The sequence below is a fragment of the Channa argus genome, chromosome 9, assembly GCF_033026475.1.
Source record: "Channa argus isolate prfri chromosome 9, Channa argus male v1.0, whole genome shotgun sequence".
Taxonomy (NCBI): Eukaryota; Metazoa; Chordata; class Actinopteri; order Anabantiformes; family Channidae; genus Channa; species Channa argus.
In genome coordinates this window covers 24,513,964-24,530,162 of record NC_090205.1, presented here as the reverse complement: position 1 = coordinate 24,530,162, position 16,199 = coordinate 24,513,964, and the positions used below count along the sequence as shown (strand labels likewise).

The 16,199-nt window shown below is 41.6% G+C and overlaps 2 protein-coding genes across 2 annotated transcripts; one reads left to right on the top strand and one right to left on the bottom strand.

Annotated features, from left to right (window-relative positions):
- Nucleotides 1-56: 56 nt before the first annotated feature.
- mcm3ap (minichromosome maintenance complex component 3 associated protein) lies at nt 57-14,443 on the bottom strand. Its single transcript, XM_067516987.1, has 29 exons — nt 14,305-14,443; nt 12,445-14,105; nt 11,535-11,782; nt 11,017-11,098; nt 10,652-10,805; nt 10,297-10,490; nt 10,061-10,200; nt 8,732-8,929; nt 8,290-8,558; nt 8,011-8,173; nt 7,552-7,709; nt 7,023-7,246; nt 6,612-6,871; nt 5,952-6,052; nt 5,727-5,858; nt 5,367-5,480; nt 4,944-5,096; nt 4,424-4,621; nt 4,279-4,347; nt 4,065-4,199; nt 3,812-3,965; nt 3,091-3,355; nt 2,835-2,932; nt 2,233-2,623; nt 1,790-2,080; nt 1,537-1,666; nt 1,048-1,233; nt 740-890; nt 57-604 (listed from the first exon to the last, which is right to left on the bottom strand). Exons 2-29 carry the CDS (start codon nt 13,964-13,966, stop codon nt 446-448), a joined length of 6,339 nt encoding a protein of 2,112 aa, XP_067373088.1. The 5' UTR covers nt 13,967-14,105; nt 14,305-14,443; the 3' UTR covers nt 57-445.
- On the top strand, nt 14,415-16,199 carry ybey (ybeY metalloendoribonuclease). The gene is made up of 5 exons (XM_067517027.1): nt 14,415-14,502; nt 14,779-14,995; nt 15,079-15,210; nt 15,340-15,408; nt 15,831-16,199. Exons 2-5 carry the CDS (start codon nt 14,786-14,788, stop codon nt 15,924-15,926), a joined length of 507 nt encoding a protein of 168 aa, XP_067373128.1. The 5' UTR covers nt 14,415-14,502; nt 14,779-14,785; the 3' UTR covers nt 15,927-16,199.

Sequence of the window (16,199 nt, the reverse complement as noted above, 5' to 3'; positions counted from 1 at the left end):
ATAAAAACTTGACATGTGTTCACACATTGTTTATAATAACTAGTGGGACATTTACATGAAAATAACACCTTTATTCACTCTTTAGTTGTTAAGATCAATTTCATAATACAACAGTACAAAGGCTGGTTCAAACATAACATAAGCCATTCCTTGCACAAAACCAATTTAAGTCATTTCACAGCTGTTATGGAGACAGACTAAAAGTAGACCAAAGGTAAAAAGCTAGACTTTCTTCTCTACTTGTATCCTCCCAGACTAATAAAAACAAAAAAAGATTTACATGGTTCCAATTAGCAAATCTAACCCCAGCAGACTGCTACCACTGACACAGCATAATCTCTTTAAAAAATATAAAAAAATTAAAGAAGTTTCTTGTTCGATGCAAAAACCTTGTTGATAACTGTTTATTTTAAACAATATTAAAAGGAATTGCAGAAAAAGCAAATCAGTCATCAACAATGCTCAGCAGACCACTCAGCTTCAGTCTGCAGGCCAGTTCTTCCTCTTGGCTTGCCAAAATCTGTCGCTCAAGTTCCTTCATTCGCCATGCCAGAGTAACAGGAATGGTTTTAGGTGAGACGTCTTTGTGTGACAGTTCATCAGGCTGAAAGGTTGACATTTAAACAATATTTAAATAGATTACTTTTAATTTGCAGTTCATTTACAAACTAGCCATTGGTGCAATCTAAGACTATTTGAAACAGGACCACGATACATGAAAATAGGAGAGATGCTTTACCTGCACAGGTGTGGCATATGTAGTCTTGTCTGTGTGGGAACCCCTTATGGTGGTGGGCATGGAGAGCAGAGTGGAGGAGGGAATGAAGAGCGGTGTGGACAAGTGGTGCAGGGGTTCACCGTCCAGCCATCGCTGAAGCTGCTCCATGCTCCTATACAGAAGCACAATGCTTTAGACATGACACATGTATTGTTGATCATTTTTTTGCAAATAATAATATTTATGCAATGGAAATGGAACCATACATGCAAAACTGCAGATATGCAATAATACACCACTCCAATTTAACAACAGTGTTGCAGCTGTACCTTTTGCTCTCAGCCTTCTCCTTCTCTAAGCTCTGAAGGACTCTGTGGGTGAGGGATTCTTGTGCTGTCGGAGTGTGTGTGATGTCCAGTGGGGCTGCAGGGGCTTCTAAAGGCTCCACCAGACTAGGGAAGAGCCTCTGTCTGAGGGACAGACTGGTGGGTGTGGCACAAGCAGCTGCACTTGCTCTGAATATGGGAGGAGGAGGTTAAAAATGGAAGAGAAATACAGAAAGAAATGTTAGAAAAAGGGAAATAGAAACAGAAAGCCAAACCCCTTGCCTCACATGTAGATGCACAACGTATGTATGTGATGCCATGGGCTTTCGACACAGCATCATTATTACTCACTCTTGTGAATTGAGTGAGTTCAAGTCTCATTGAACATCAAGCTCATGGTACATAATGTGAGCACCCATCAGCACAACAGTTAAGTTACAACTAAAATACAAAAAACAGAATATTGCTTTTTTTAAGCTCTAGCTTTCTTACCGTTTCTTCTCCTGTTGGTTCTCCCTTTGCGATTGTCTGATGGCCATTGTCCACTCCTCAGGTGCTTTGAAACCCTTCAGTGATTCTGTGGGGAAGTACACGAGGATCTCCCCATCTTCTGTCACAGCGTCTGTATCACAAATAACAACAAAAACTACATATTGTAAATCCTTATCATGAGTAGACACAGGTGGGAAATGTGTGTTGATTCTTGATAACACAGTAAGAAAAGATTGAACAATAAAGCTCTAACCCGCACACACAGGTGGTCCGGGTATCTGCCAGTCTTTCAGCTTGTGATCTATGCAAATCAAAACAACGTCCTCCCAAGGAATCTGACTGTAGGCTGGACACAAACTCGCATCTCTAGTGCCTGAACCTGCCATGGTTGTCTTGGTTCTGAGGGTTTCTTTATGGTAAGCCTTTAGCCTAACTTGCTCCAGAAGGTTTTCCAGGCGTGACATTAGAAGAGGCTGACTGCAATGTGACACTGGGATCTGACCAGCGTACCGAAAGATGGAGGAGCAGAGCTCAGTCAAAGTATCTAGGGAGAAATAAAAAGCCAGTATAATGCATTATTGGTTTTAGTATTTGAAAGAACAGTGCTATTAATATAAAGTCCACTCTAAGAAAAACAAACAAACCAAAAAACAGCCTTCCTGCAAGCACAAAAAGCACACAGAAGTTGTCACTAACCAGTGGCAGATAGCTGCTCCCACAGTGGCAGCTGCAGGCTAAGGATGGCTTTTTGTAGCCAGTGCAGGTGCTGGGTAGTGTTCCAGCCCAGATGGGGAACAAAGTCACGGGTATTAGGCTGGCAGAACTCAACTGGGGGCCATGAGAGTCTGCAGAGATCCTGGGATGAGACTTTGTCAGCAATGTGAGCAAGGACGGCGTTGTACAACAGGATAATAGATGTAGGGTCCTGGGAAGGAAGACATGCAGCAGCCCGCTCCTGGTGGTGGGCATAGACTCTGGAACTGAACTCACGACTTAAAGTGGTCTCCACAAGCTGGACCAAAGGTTGGCAGGTTAGTGGGAAGTGTGGTGGAGCACGGGCCAGCAGCCAGCGCATGGCGTGACTTAACTAGATACAAACAACATGACAAGTGGGACAAAAAAATAAGAAGATTAAGAAGCTACTGAAATAAAAGAGAATGGCAGAGAGAGATGGATGGTGTGGGCTTTGGAATCCACAATTTCTATCTAATTCCAACACAGTGAAGGATCATAAACACAAATGAGAAAAAAAATGAAAAAGCATGGCGTTTCTGTGCGTGCGTATATATGTGCAGTACCTGTGTGGATCCCTGGAGGTCACTGGTGGTCTCTGGTATGAAAAGGAATGTGTATTCAGACACCAGGCCTTCCTTGACCAGTTCTTGCAGCATCAGGGCTAGGGGACAAAGTGGAATGAGAGGAATAAGCTTATAAGCTTAGTAATTTAGATAGGTAACTTCCATAATCTGAATTTTGTAAACTGACAAATTAGTAATTAGTAAGCAACTATAAAGCTATTTTATCTTCCTTACCATTTTTACTGTTATTTATTACCTTCTTCGAGTGTCTTTGTATCACCAGTGCCACTGTCAGCTCCTGGCACCAGTATAACCAGAGGCAGCGGGCAGTGCCAGGTGCTGGCTTGTTGTAGCTGTTTGAGCTGAAGAAGGGCCGACAGCAAAGGCACATCCTGCTCGTCCTGTCCGGCTTTGTTGATGGGCAGAGCGGGAAGCAAGGTGATCAAACTTCCTGTTCCCTGGAGCTCACAGCTTTCCTCCATCTTGGAGAGGCCGTCATCAGTCAGCGGGCCTCGGGACGCCTGGGAGACAAAATTAGCTTGTTAGAATCTCCAATCTTATCCGTTGCCAAGGCATAAGGAGCATTTTATTTATTCGGGAAGAAAAAAAGACATAGGCTAATAAATAAATATGCAAGCCAAACCAAAAAAAAAAAAAAATAATATGCAATGTTTATTTTTCACCTTTATTTGTTTTCACATTTATTTATTTTCATATTTTCCAGATTTTAAAAAAATATTCTTATTCATTCCTTAAAGAATTCCTGGTCTTCACTTTTTATTTTACATTGTCAACGTGAAACTATTATTTAGTTCCTCCATTACTAAATACTGAATATTGCTTACTTCATGCTCCATATGCTAAAATTATTTTATGCTTAAATAAAACACAAATGTAATTAAAAACAGATAAATGCATGTTGTGAAAACATTATTCGAGTAATAGTACAACAAATGTCCAGAAATCAATGATCTGACCTTGATGGTAATGTGCAATTTGTGGGTGCGTTGTCCATTCTCCCGTAGTGCGTTGGTGACACAGAGAGTTTGCAGTGTGCCACCCGGCTGCTCCTGTTGGGCCTCTGATACTTTGTCACCACCCAGCTTCACCTCTAGCCAGTCTGAAAGGATCCTAATGCAAAGGATAATGAACGACACACTGAGTGTTGTTTCACAAAAGTATCCACTTAAATGTTAGGGGGCAACCAAATGTCTGATGTCAGCCTTCTACCTGTCTGCTAGGCTGGTTACGCTGTCGTGGTTGCTGGGGAGAAGGAGAACAGTTTTCCAGAAGATTCTGTCAGGTGGGTCTGAGATATTTTCCATCACCAATGCCGGCAGGTCGAGTGGCTCCCACACCGCCTCACTGAGAGTAAGATCAGAAACATGTGAAAAATGCAGCTTTGTGACATGGACAATGAAGAAGAACATTGATCAAGACTTACTCAAGCAGCTGCTGGTAGTAATAGTGGACTCTCATCTGATGGATTGCTTCTTGTCTCATTTTTAATAGCCTTAACAAGTCACAAAACATGTGTTATACTTACAAAAAGAGCAAAGTGACAATTTCTTCAAGCTTGACAAACATACCTGGTGCTAGACAAGGCCAGGGTTCCGGCATTACCCAGGCTGACCAAACCACGGGCCAGATCTGATATGGACGGCTGTGCGGGAGCACTGGGAGCCAGAGCCTTGAGTTTGAAGCGAGGGTCGACACAGCAGGGAGCTGCAGGGAAACCTCTCATCTGTCTCTTCAGCTGCCGACGAACTGCTACCACATCTCGCCACCTGGGGGAGCAGGTGGGAAAAGGAAAGAAGAAACAGAGGCATGGCAAACAGGGTTTTAAATGACATTCTCCTGGATTTAAACTGTATATTGGTGGGTCTGTTATCAAATGCTGGATATCAGACAGGCAAAGACATTTATGGGCTTTACTCCAGTATTTTGCATCATAGCTTTTATTCTAATTTTTTTTAACTTTGTGTAATTTATAAATATTGCACTAGCCAGTACAACAGAATTTCCTGGTAGGCACTTGTGTTAGATAACTGTATTGTCATTCAACTATCTATCATTTTACCAGGTAACCACAGTTTATCAGTGTCTCACCTTTTAATATACTTGTGGATACGATGCAGCTCAGCATTGAGAAAATCTTCCACCAACAGAGCGATGTCCACATTGAGAGTCTCCTCAACTAGACTGGTGCAGACCTGCTCTGTGCATTTAGCCACACAGTCTGCCTTCTCATTCACTGCCTGCCTGAGGAAGGAGAATTAAAAAGCAAAATTATAATTCATATCCAGTGAATAGCTTTTGTTGCTTTTTATTAGAAAAAGTCCCTTCACCTAGTTAACTTTTACATTAGACTCTATTAATTTATTGAATGCTTTTTTGCAATTAACACATAGCATATTGCTTATAAAGGCATTGCAAGAGCTTTGAATGCCTATGCAGCCAAATCTAAAATGTTTAAAAACAGACATTAGACCACATCAAGTCGGGAAGTCTGGATGAGTTTTACAGTCTTACTCAATCTGAGAGGTAGCAGACTCCTTGATGGTCTCATCTAAAACTTCATGGATAATCTCTGTGCAGAGTGAGAAGCTGAACTGAGCCAGGAACACCTCATGCTCCTGCTTCCTCCTGGTACAGAAAGAGATGGAAATATTAATGAGTCATGACAAACAAGGCTGCTTTGATAATAGATGCTGCTATTGAAGTGACTTGTTTTCTAGGATTAATATTCATTTGTTTGTAACTTAATGGTTACTTTGCATCCTGTTTTGTGAGTAAGGGTATTCGAAGATTTCCCCTATCAGAACCAAGCTGAGGGTGATGATAAAACAGTGTGTGCTCCAATTGATATTTTTCCACTATCATTACACTAACCTGGCTTCTTCAAGCTTGCGTCTCTCTTCAACAATGCGCTCCTGTTCCAGCTTGATCTCAGCAGAGATAACCTCCTGTAGCATCTGTCCCATCACCTCACTCACCAGTGACTCCACCTGCACACTGCTCTCACTGCAGAATCACAGATCATCTTAATAAAAACCTTCACACTGCATTTACAAGAAATGTTGATGAGGAAAAGCTAAATGGATCAATTCAACTTACTGTAAAGCTGTTGTGACGTAGCTGGTACCAACGTCAGCCACCTCCTTCACTGCTGCTTCGACAACCTCTTCAATCACACAGTCTAGCTCTGCCATAATGTCCTACACAAGAGAAAAACAACAGTGTTGCTTTACGAAGATGCAAATATTTTTATATTTAGAGCTTCAATTAATTACAACCATTCTTAAATTTCATCTAAAAATATATACATTTCGAAGCTTCAAGGACTTATAGAAATTAACTAATACTACTTTAAAGCAAACAATATATTATTACACAATAAGATGCATTATTTCTGTAAAATCAAAAAAACCTCACTGCAAATTCTGCATTACAAGAACTACATTTAAACTTTCCCAAGTACAGTCACCAAAATGTATTGGTGAAAATGTAAATTAAAATATGATACATCTTTAGGTAATTTGTTAACAGAAAAAACACTTATGACTTGTCCTATACTTCCCTCAGAAATGCATCCTGTATCTAGGAAATGCTTAGTTACTTCCACTACTGTTTTTAGATTAGCACGACAAACTTTATATTGTAAAAAAACTATTGCTGCAATGACAAAATGATAATGAGGTAGAAATAATTCCACAGTAAGAATTGATGATTTAATTTAGTGTGATATGACGTGAAGACTTGTGAGGTGTTGCCCACCTCATCACTGTACACTGGCTGAGGTTTGGGTGGCGGTGACGGTGGTTTGATAGACGGAGGTTGAGATATTGGCTGGAAGAGCTGCTGGGCATTTACTGGGTGGGCTGAGTGGTGATGCAATTCACCGTGTTCTCCCGTCTCACTGGTAGTATCTGAAAGCAGTGCAAACACACTGGGAGTGTTTCCGAATTGGGCTGGCTTGGGCCGTGGCAGCAGCTCAATACTTGGTGCTGCTTTAACATCCACCTTGGCAGCAATAGCTGATAGAATAAAGAAAAAAGGTCTGTTGGTGAGCAATGACACAGAGTCTGTAGCTTGTGAAAAATGTGATGAAATGTTAAGCATATGCTGTAAATGAAGAAGAAGGTACAGTATTTTCCAGGGTTAGGCTGTGTAAAATGAATGCAACACCTTTAAAGTGGCTTGAAGTGGGCTCGGCCAGAGGACCTTCTCCTTGGTACTTGTTCTGGGAGTCAAAGCTGCGGATGGGTGTGTGCTGGGGAGGGTTTGGAAGGGCACCTCCATTCACCACCTCTCCAATTAGCACTGTTCTCTTTATGAGGATGAACTCAGACTTCTTCTGCGACAATGGCAGCTCTGGCTCCTGATAGGCTGTGCGACTCAGCTCAACCATACTGTTAACAAAAAGGTGTTTCATTTCTATTGGTTGTTTAGACAATAATAACATGGCATAATATTCTTCTCTCAGGTGGATAGGCTCAATTAATACCACTGACCTTGCCTTTTCTGCTTGTGTGTTACTAGGACACATTTTAGTGAAACATGGACTAATAGCACCTTTATGTGGCATTTTATCAAGACACTGACATTCCTGCTCACTTATTTCTCAGGCAGTAGTGTGCTTTTTTTTGTGAGACCAGGAATTGTTCAGTAAGAATATATCCGAAACACCAGCATCACACCACTAGCACAGGCTTACCCTTCGTTCACATTAAGGCCGTATTGTTGGATGAAGTCAGTTGCTTCTGCAGCATTACGGAACATTAACATCCGGACTATGTCCTCCACAGGAAATGCAGTTGATCGTGGACCCACAGTGTGAGCCATGTTCAGGGTCTTCAAGGCCTTGGCTCTGACCTGTACGGGACATTTTAAAAGAAATCAGAACCGAAATACTGCAGGTCATAAAACTGTGGCTTGACAATGCTATAACACATTTTTAACATTATAGGCACCTACTGCTTTAATGAAAATAAATTTTTGAAATTAGGACAGCTCTATTTATCAGGTATTAATATAGCTCTTTGTCTTGGATTTACCTCATCAGTGCTATTATAAATATTATATAGAAGTGTTCAGTGATACATTTTAAATTTGAGAAACACTTTACATGCATTCTCTCTGTCTCATTTTTCAATGAAGGAACAAATTTACTCACCTGGTTAAAGTATCTGTGTAAGAGGCAGCTGGCAAGGTATGAGGCGGCTTTCACCAGCTTGAAAAAGCGCACAAAGTTGTTGCTGTTGACTGCACCAAATGCATTCACTGCAAACATCACTTCAGGAGAGTTACGCATTTCATCACGGAACTGCTGCACCTCACTGTGCGGACATGACATGATACGGACACAAAATTAGCTGAATTACACCAAACTCCATGACACTTTACTAAAATATTATGATCATTTCTAGGTGCGTGTGTGTTTCCATGGCCTGACCGAAGGATGTCACCATCGTTGAGCCTCAGCAGTACACTGTACTGGCGGAACTCTGCCTCCCGGGGACAGTAGACTTGCTGCATGGCCAGGTCCTGATACATTTCTTTGAGAGACTGCAGGCACTTTGTCATGTTTTCATTATTGATCTTGGCATCAAAAGATGACATAGGCTCCTCGCAGAGGTGATGTGCACAGTGCACATGGAAACGTGTACACTTTTCAATCAGCGATACCGTGTCAGGACAGCACAGGTGCTGCTGGGTGATGTCCTACAGGTAGGAAAATGGAAAGGATAAGCTTCTAGTACATGTATAACCCTCTGCAAAATCATGGGAAAGTGTGTTGAAACAAGGGTGTGTTGTTGCACCTGTGATGGACAGGATTCAGTATTGAGTTATGTGTAATAAGATTGGATTTCAAACCTGTGTTAGAATGTTCTTACCTTACGGATGCCACGGGTCCTGTTCCAAACAAAGTCATACCAGTCACGGTAGTTGTCTTGGCCTTGGTCCATAATTTGAGTCACTAGGTAGTCCATGGTCATGCCGAGCACAGGCAGGGGACGCAACTCATGAGGAAGGGGTTCCTCCTGGTCAGCTGATGAACGACTGTACTCTTTGATGGCTGCTGAGTGATCCACCTAGTTGGGGACAGGAGATGACAGGTTCTGTCTTGAATGTTATTTTTATTTATTTCATTAGTTCTCGTTTATTGAATTAGGACAATGCACATTAACCAAGATGTCAGCTGTAAGCATCAATGTAAATATGGCAGAATTAGCTCAATAGCTAAATTTCATCTGTCGTCCCAAGGTGGATACCATTAAAAATGTTGGACATCACAGTTCACAAACATTACACGTGCAGAAATATTACACTGAACCAATGTTTTTAACCAATGTTTAGGGATTTGTTTTAAAAAGGATGAGTAGTTGTCACAAACCCTGATATGAGATGGCAGTGTATTCCATGACTGTGTGCCTCTAACTTACACTACCATTTGGCTAGATTTAGTCCTGCACTGTTGTATATTGCGGTCTCTCCTAGTTAAGGCTATAGCATTTAATCCATTGTAAGTTTTTTTGTGTATAAACTCCTTTATTGGAGTTCAAAATCAAAAGTCTAAAATGTTATACTTACTTAGGATATTACAATATGTAACATCATGTCCCAACTATTTATTTATTTTTTTGTCCTTTTGGCTTATCCTGCGAGTTCAGGGTCGCCACAGCGGATCATTGTTCGCATGATGATTTTGCACAGTTTTTACGCTGGATGTCCTTCCTGACGCAACCCTCCCCAATTTCTACCGGGCTTGGACCGGCACAGCTGGGGAGGGGAATGGGCTGTTAGGGGTTGAGTGTCTTGCCCAGAGTCACTTTGACATATAGCCAGGGCCGGGGATCGAACCACTCACCTTGTGGTCCGTGGACGACTGCCCTTACCAACTGTGCTACAGCCGCCCAACTATAAAAACACTTATTGACATTATGCTTTAAACTACAACATCTAGTTACACATTCAATCTGCTACATTGTAATCGTATTAAAAAGGTGTATTAGTGTGTAGATGTAGCCAACTAACCCTTAAACAGATGGTGGATGAGAAAAAAAGTATATTCCTTTTTGCAGTTTAAGGGGAGTATAGCAAGTTACCATATAATACAAGATCTTACTAAAAATTTAAGAAAAAGTTTCAAAAAGACCAGGAACATGTTTCAAACAATGTTTCTCTTCAGTTTCAATGTGAAAAACAATCATCAGGGGACTTACCATTTCAGTGTCTGGGATGACCTCGAATATGCTGAGCTGGTTGCGTGTCTCCCTCATATACCTCTCCTTCTCTGGACACATATCGGGACACGTGCCCACAAACACCTTAGACAGGCTCAGGTCCGTTCGCTTGGGCCGACCTGTGCAGAAATAATAGGCTCATAGTCACAGTGTCGTGTTTTTTTTAGTTTCTAAGCCATGTCAAAGCAAAAGGCCCAAGTAGAAGGCAGCTATACCTTGACGGAGGATCTTGTCTCTCTGCTCCAGGAGGCGGTATTTGTCCTCTGAGGTCTCAGCTACCTGGCCAATGAACTGGAGGAGGGAGGAGGGGACAGGGCGCTCTGAGCTCTGGGTTTCTGTGCTGCTGTCTTTTTGGGGTTCGGTGTCAAACTGCAGCGTCTTGGCCAATGTTGACTTCTTTACCAGAGAGCTAAAACATTTGAAGTACATATTTAAAATCACAGCAGACCAAAAACCGAGTCAATTATGTTTTGGATATCCAGTAGTTGGGGCCTTGTAAGATGAATGTATTACAATTAAAGTAAAATCCAAAACCGTGAAATAAAGAGAAATGCTTTCATGCAGTGTTACCTATGGCTCAGAGAGACCATGCTGCTGAGAGCAGGACCTCTGAGTGGAGGTCTTCCAAGAGGGGAGGAGGACGTCTTGGACTCTGTGCCCTGCTGGTTTTCTCCCTCTGCCCGATCCTGTTCTGACTGAGACCTGCTGCCTTTCTCTACGGGACCTAAAGCACAAAATAATTCAAGTCACTGGAAGGAATATAAAATTATATGAACTAAATAGCTCAGGGCATTTCAAATAAGCAGGCAAACATTTCTAATTTCTGGTTTGCTGTGAAGCTCCATACAATAATAATGCTGTTGTTCCAGCCGGTGGTGTATTGTTGCAATTATTTCTATATGGATTTATATTTATTAGCAATATGTTGCATTTACTCTGCTTCTTTTTCTGCCACAACAGAAGGAGTTCATGACCATGAAGAAGTTTGCCTTTCTTCTTGGCCTTTGCAGCTGATGCCTGAAAGAAATGACAGTTAACAGTCACAAAGAGCAAAATGATGTTTTGATTTCACAGAAAAATCTAAATCATCATCTTTGACCTGTCTCACAAACCCAGATTAGTGAGTTAAGTGGCCAAGATTTGGGCTTATCCCGGGTATTTTAGACTCACCAATCCTCGCATTTAAACTGAGCTCCAATTAAGTATTAAGTGATGCCGGAAAGCAAAACATTTAAGACTATATTTCAGCAGTATTCAATAGTTAAAAACCAGAGCTCCACTCTGGCTGTAATAATGCTCTTCAACCAAACAGATGATAGACAGCTATTATACGAGTATGATATTAATTTCAAATGAGCTAATAAACGTTGTTGAACAGATTTTAGAATAGGTTATCAGTATTGCACTTTAATAAGGGTAGGATGTAAGTACTGTAGGTAACATCTTAACTCACATGATCATTGAAGTGTACAATGGCCAGGTTCTTGGCGGGTCGACAATACACCTTACAGACTTTGCCAAAACGAGCAAAGTGCTTGTCAATTGTGTCCCTTTTGTTTAAGGCTGGAGGCACATTTCTGCACTGGATCACAAGGCAGTCGATGGGAGACATACCACTTAGACCCTCAGAGCTCACCCTGCGTACAGTTCGTTTTACAGGGGTAGTAGTTTTGAGTTTTGGATCTGTGGATGTTCCTGGATCTAGACAACAAATACCAGCCAATAAACGGTAAAGACAGACAACAGGATTAGTAGATTGTGATAAAGTGTCCAATTAAGACAGAAAAGATTATGTGGTATTTCCTTTAACACACACATCTTTACGGAGACACACTTGACTTGAAAGAAAAGCAGATTACATTCTACAACTTAATGTAGAAAATCTGCTCATCCCAAAAAGGTTCATATACTATTATTTTTCCACTAATCTGCTTATGATATCATTAAGTCGATAGCAGGATGAACAGATTTTCTTTTATGCTTATCAGTCAAAAACAAAAACTACTAATTACAGAAGATAATAAAATCAATATTTGCATTTTAGGGTTTACCCACATATAATGATAAAGTTCTAAAGATTTCTTTAAATAACAAAAACTACAAACATATCTCGTCACTTCCACCAATTATAATAACACTGAAAGATTTCCTATCAAGAATGGAGACAAGCTTCACTAACAATGTGGAATACAACACTGAAAAAATAGTTTGGCATTAAAACTCACTGATTAAGTCAAGCAGTGTCTAAAAATCTGACATTTTTTCACTTGAGACGACTTTGCTATGCAGCAGTTGCTTCTCATGGTGCAAATAGGCTTCAAAAGCTCATGAACACAATATAACACAACATTCGTATAACTGACCTGATTCCTCAGGTTTTTCTAACAGTCCTCTGGTGAGTGGTTGTGCAACAGGTGGTTTAGCAGTTAGGTCATCGCCCTGAGCTTGAACATCGTTTCTCTCGGTCTCCTCCCACTTCAGCGCTTGCTGCTGAGTCTCCTTTGTGGCTTCTCGTCTTATTGTGTTAGCCCCTTCTTTACGAAGGCCGCTTAGTGCCCTATTGAATAAGCCTGCTATCGGGCCTTGTGATCTCATAAGTGGTCTCTTTGGTGGCTGTCTTGGTAAATCTGCTTCTAATGGTATGTCCTCTTCTTCAGTGGCAGGCTTCTCTGGACCAGTGCTGGGGACTGCTGGGTCATCCTTACGCTTGGTGGCTTTGCTAAATCGTGCAAATATATTTGAATCCCCTGGAGCACCAAAGCCACTACCTTTTTCATCAGTGCTAGTCTCTGCTTTACCTTTAATGTCACCAAAAGCAGAGTGTTGACCAAAGCTGGTTCCTCCAAAAGTGGGTGCCGTCTGGGGCTGGAGGGTTTTGGCTGAAAAGCTGAAAGATGATGGTGTGGTGGGCTGGGTAGTTGATGCCTTAGTGCTGGAGCTGGAGGGAACAGCTGGCTGGGAAAAGGTGAACTGCAGAGTGTTTGTAGGTCCACTGCTATTGGCAGTTGTTAGTGGATTGTTCTGAGCGGAGAATGAGGGAGCTGCAGCTGGTTGTGAGAAGCTGAAGCCCAGTGGTCCAGACTTTGCATATGTCAACAGAGAGAAGCCAGTGGAACTGGTGCTGCTACTCATGGTGCTGGAGCCAGTCTGGCTGCTAAAGGGTGAGCTAGACATTGACGTAGTTTGAGGGTTTGCAGGCTCGGGGTTGGCACTGAAAATGGGTTTGAAAAGAGCCTCATTGGCCGGCTTGAAACTAAATTCTGATGATCCGAAGGCCCTGCCTTGGCTAACACTCTGAGCTGTGCTAAATACACTGGTGGTGACACTAGTAGATGATGGCTGTCCAAACGCAGACTGACCAAAATTGAGAGGCTGAGGATGTCCTATGACAGCAGTCGAGGCAGAAGGCGTCTGGGAGATCACAAATGCACTGGGCTGTTGTCCAAACCCTGTGGTCTTGTGTCCAAATACAGGAACTTGCCCAAATGTAGAAGTCTGCCCAAATCCAGGTGTCTGTCCAAAGACTGAACTCTGGTTTGGAGCACTATTCTGTCCAAAAGCTGATGTGGTGCTGCCACCAAAGCCTGAGCTACTCATTCCTAATGATGGCTGACCAAAGGCTGGAGCCTGGCTTATTGTAGGTAGCGAGGGAGGCTGTGCAGACGACTGCCCAAAGGCAGAGGGTTGACCAAAGATAGTATTTCCATGAGGTGATGGTTGATTTAAGACAGATGGCTGCCCAAATGTTGATGGTTGAAAAAACCGAATTGCTGGATTGCTGGAACTTTCTTGTCCAAATGACTGGAACAAACTGTTCTTCATAGTATTGCTTGGGGCTTGGAAGGCTCCATCTTGTGGACTGCCAAAAGGATTGGATGGATTCATCGCACAAATGTTAACATTCGTGGATATTTAGAAATGTTATGCTTTCTTTGTTGTTGAAGAAAACTGCTCCCACCCAGACATCAAAACAGCATAAATATGTAACTCTTTTCCAGTCTCCGTGGTTCTTCGGTGTTTAACTCTGTCAAGTTGCAAATCAACGAAACATTATAAAGACAGGAACGAACAAAACTGTGTGGCTCGGCCGCTAACGTTAAGCTAATTTAAAAGCAGGTAACATAGCACTTTAATTGCTCTGCAACGCGTAATATTGACAACACAAAACACGTCCTGCTAAAACTTAAAACAATTTGCTGACTGTGATACGAAACAAAACTCACCTTTCAACGTTTTTGTTTGCTATGTGGAGTTTTTTTTTTTTGTTTTTGGTTTGTTGATTCCAAACACATTTCACACATCCGTTTCCGGTCCGACAGATCCCTTGGTCCAAAACTTTGTTCCGCCACAGAAAACGCTGTGACCGTGACGTTGTTTGGAGACGTTTGGAAACGACAAGGGACCTTTTAAATCAAACGACAGTAAATGTTTATTTTATAGCAAATATACTACCATAGCTACATAACACAGAAAACACGAACATAGTCGCTTTCGGTGATCTGTATGCTGATAGTCCGGTACGTGTCACCTCGATTTCTGTCTGCCTGGTGGTAGCTAATGTAAAGCGGACTAGCTATACGCCAACAAATTATTGCACATCGCCGGTATCGGATCTGGGTAGACATTAACGTTTACACATGTCTCGCGAGTTTTAAAAGCGAATTTCTTTTTCTTTTTTCTTTTTCTTTAACTCGGAGTTTCACTATGGGAGTAGTTCTGCGCAATCTCCAAAAGGTGGTGCCTCTTCGCCGCGCCAGACTGCGCAAGGATGTTGATACGCTGAGGCACATACTGGGCATCCAGAAATTTGATCTTGGAATCATTTGCGTGGATAATCGCAGGATTCAGCAAATTAATAACACGTACAGAAAGAAAAATGTGCCCACCGATGTTCTCTCGTTTCCTTTCCACGAGGTTAATTTGACATTGTACACGTTCATTCATCTACATGTGCTACTACGAAGTATTCACTGACATGAAATGTATTTTGCTTTTAGGACATAAGACCTGGTAAGCTGCCTTGTCCTTTCCACAGAGATGAGTTAAACCTTGGGGACGTTTTCTTAGGGGTCGAGTTTGTTTTGAACCAGTGTCAGGAGGAATCTATAGATCTGCACGGCGCTCTCACTGTGAGTATCTGTGAGCCACAAACTTTTATCAACCCTTAGAAAGCAGTTCTATCTCACAGCGAGTCAGGGTTTAGTCTGTGACTTACCCGTAAGCTTGGATTAACTGTCCTACACTTTCTTATGTTTTAGGTTGTCACTGCACATGGCATCTGTCACCTGTTGGGCTACAGGCATGAGACACAGGAAGAGTGGACTGAGGTTTGTATTGTGACTTTTTTTTAAACTGTGTGGAAAAACACATCCAAAGTACAAAGTAACGTGCAGATAATTTTGGGTCTATATGGAAGTTATGGAGATCAGTTGTCAAATTTCATTTTACGAGTGTGTCCAGATTTTTACATTTGTTAATCAGAGATTTCTTCCCTGCCCCAATACCCTTAATATGACTGAAAATAAGACTGGTTGAAAGAACTAGCTGTTTAACAGTTTTTCTTAAACGAAAGACAGAAATGCCCTCAAAATAAGGTTTTGTCCCCCAAACAAGAAACTGTAATATATTTAAATTGCCTTGCTCATCTAAGTGATCATTTTAGCACCACAAACTTAAGTCTTAATGTGCTTGTCTGTAAAGTAAAATGGTGTGAGGGGGTTGTTTGAATTTTTAAACCTTCCTTTTTCAGATGCTGCAAAGAGAAAGCTACATTTTGAGTGAGTACAACAGACTCACAGGGCGACAACTCGAGCCACTGATGAAGAAATGCTGTCAGGATAGGTGACACTGACTGAGGCTGCTATCCTGTTACACTATTATGTAACCTTTTACTGTCCTGCTGTGATTCATATTTGTAAGAACATAAATTGCTGTCTACTAAAATCAATGTACAAATCTACTGCCACCGTTTTCTGAAGGACCCCTGACATGCAGCAAATGTTTATTTTAACTTTTTTTTTTTTCTAATCTGACACCAGATTAGCATCTGTTTAAAACGTCACATTGAGAAGTCTGTTCATTTTACTGTAGTATTTTATTAAAATCTGCTTTAGGAAGA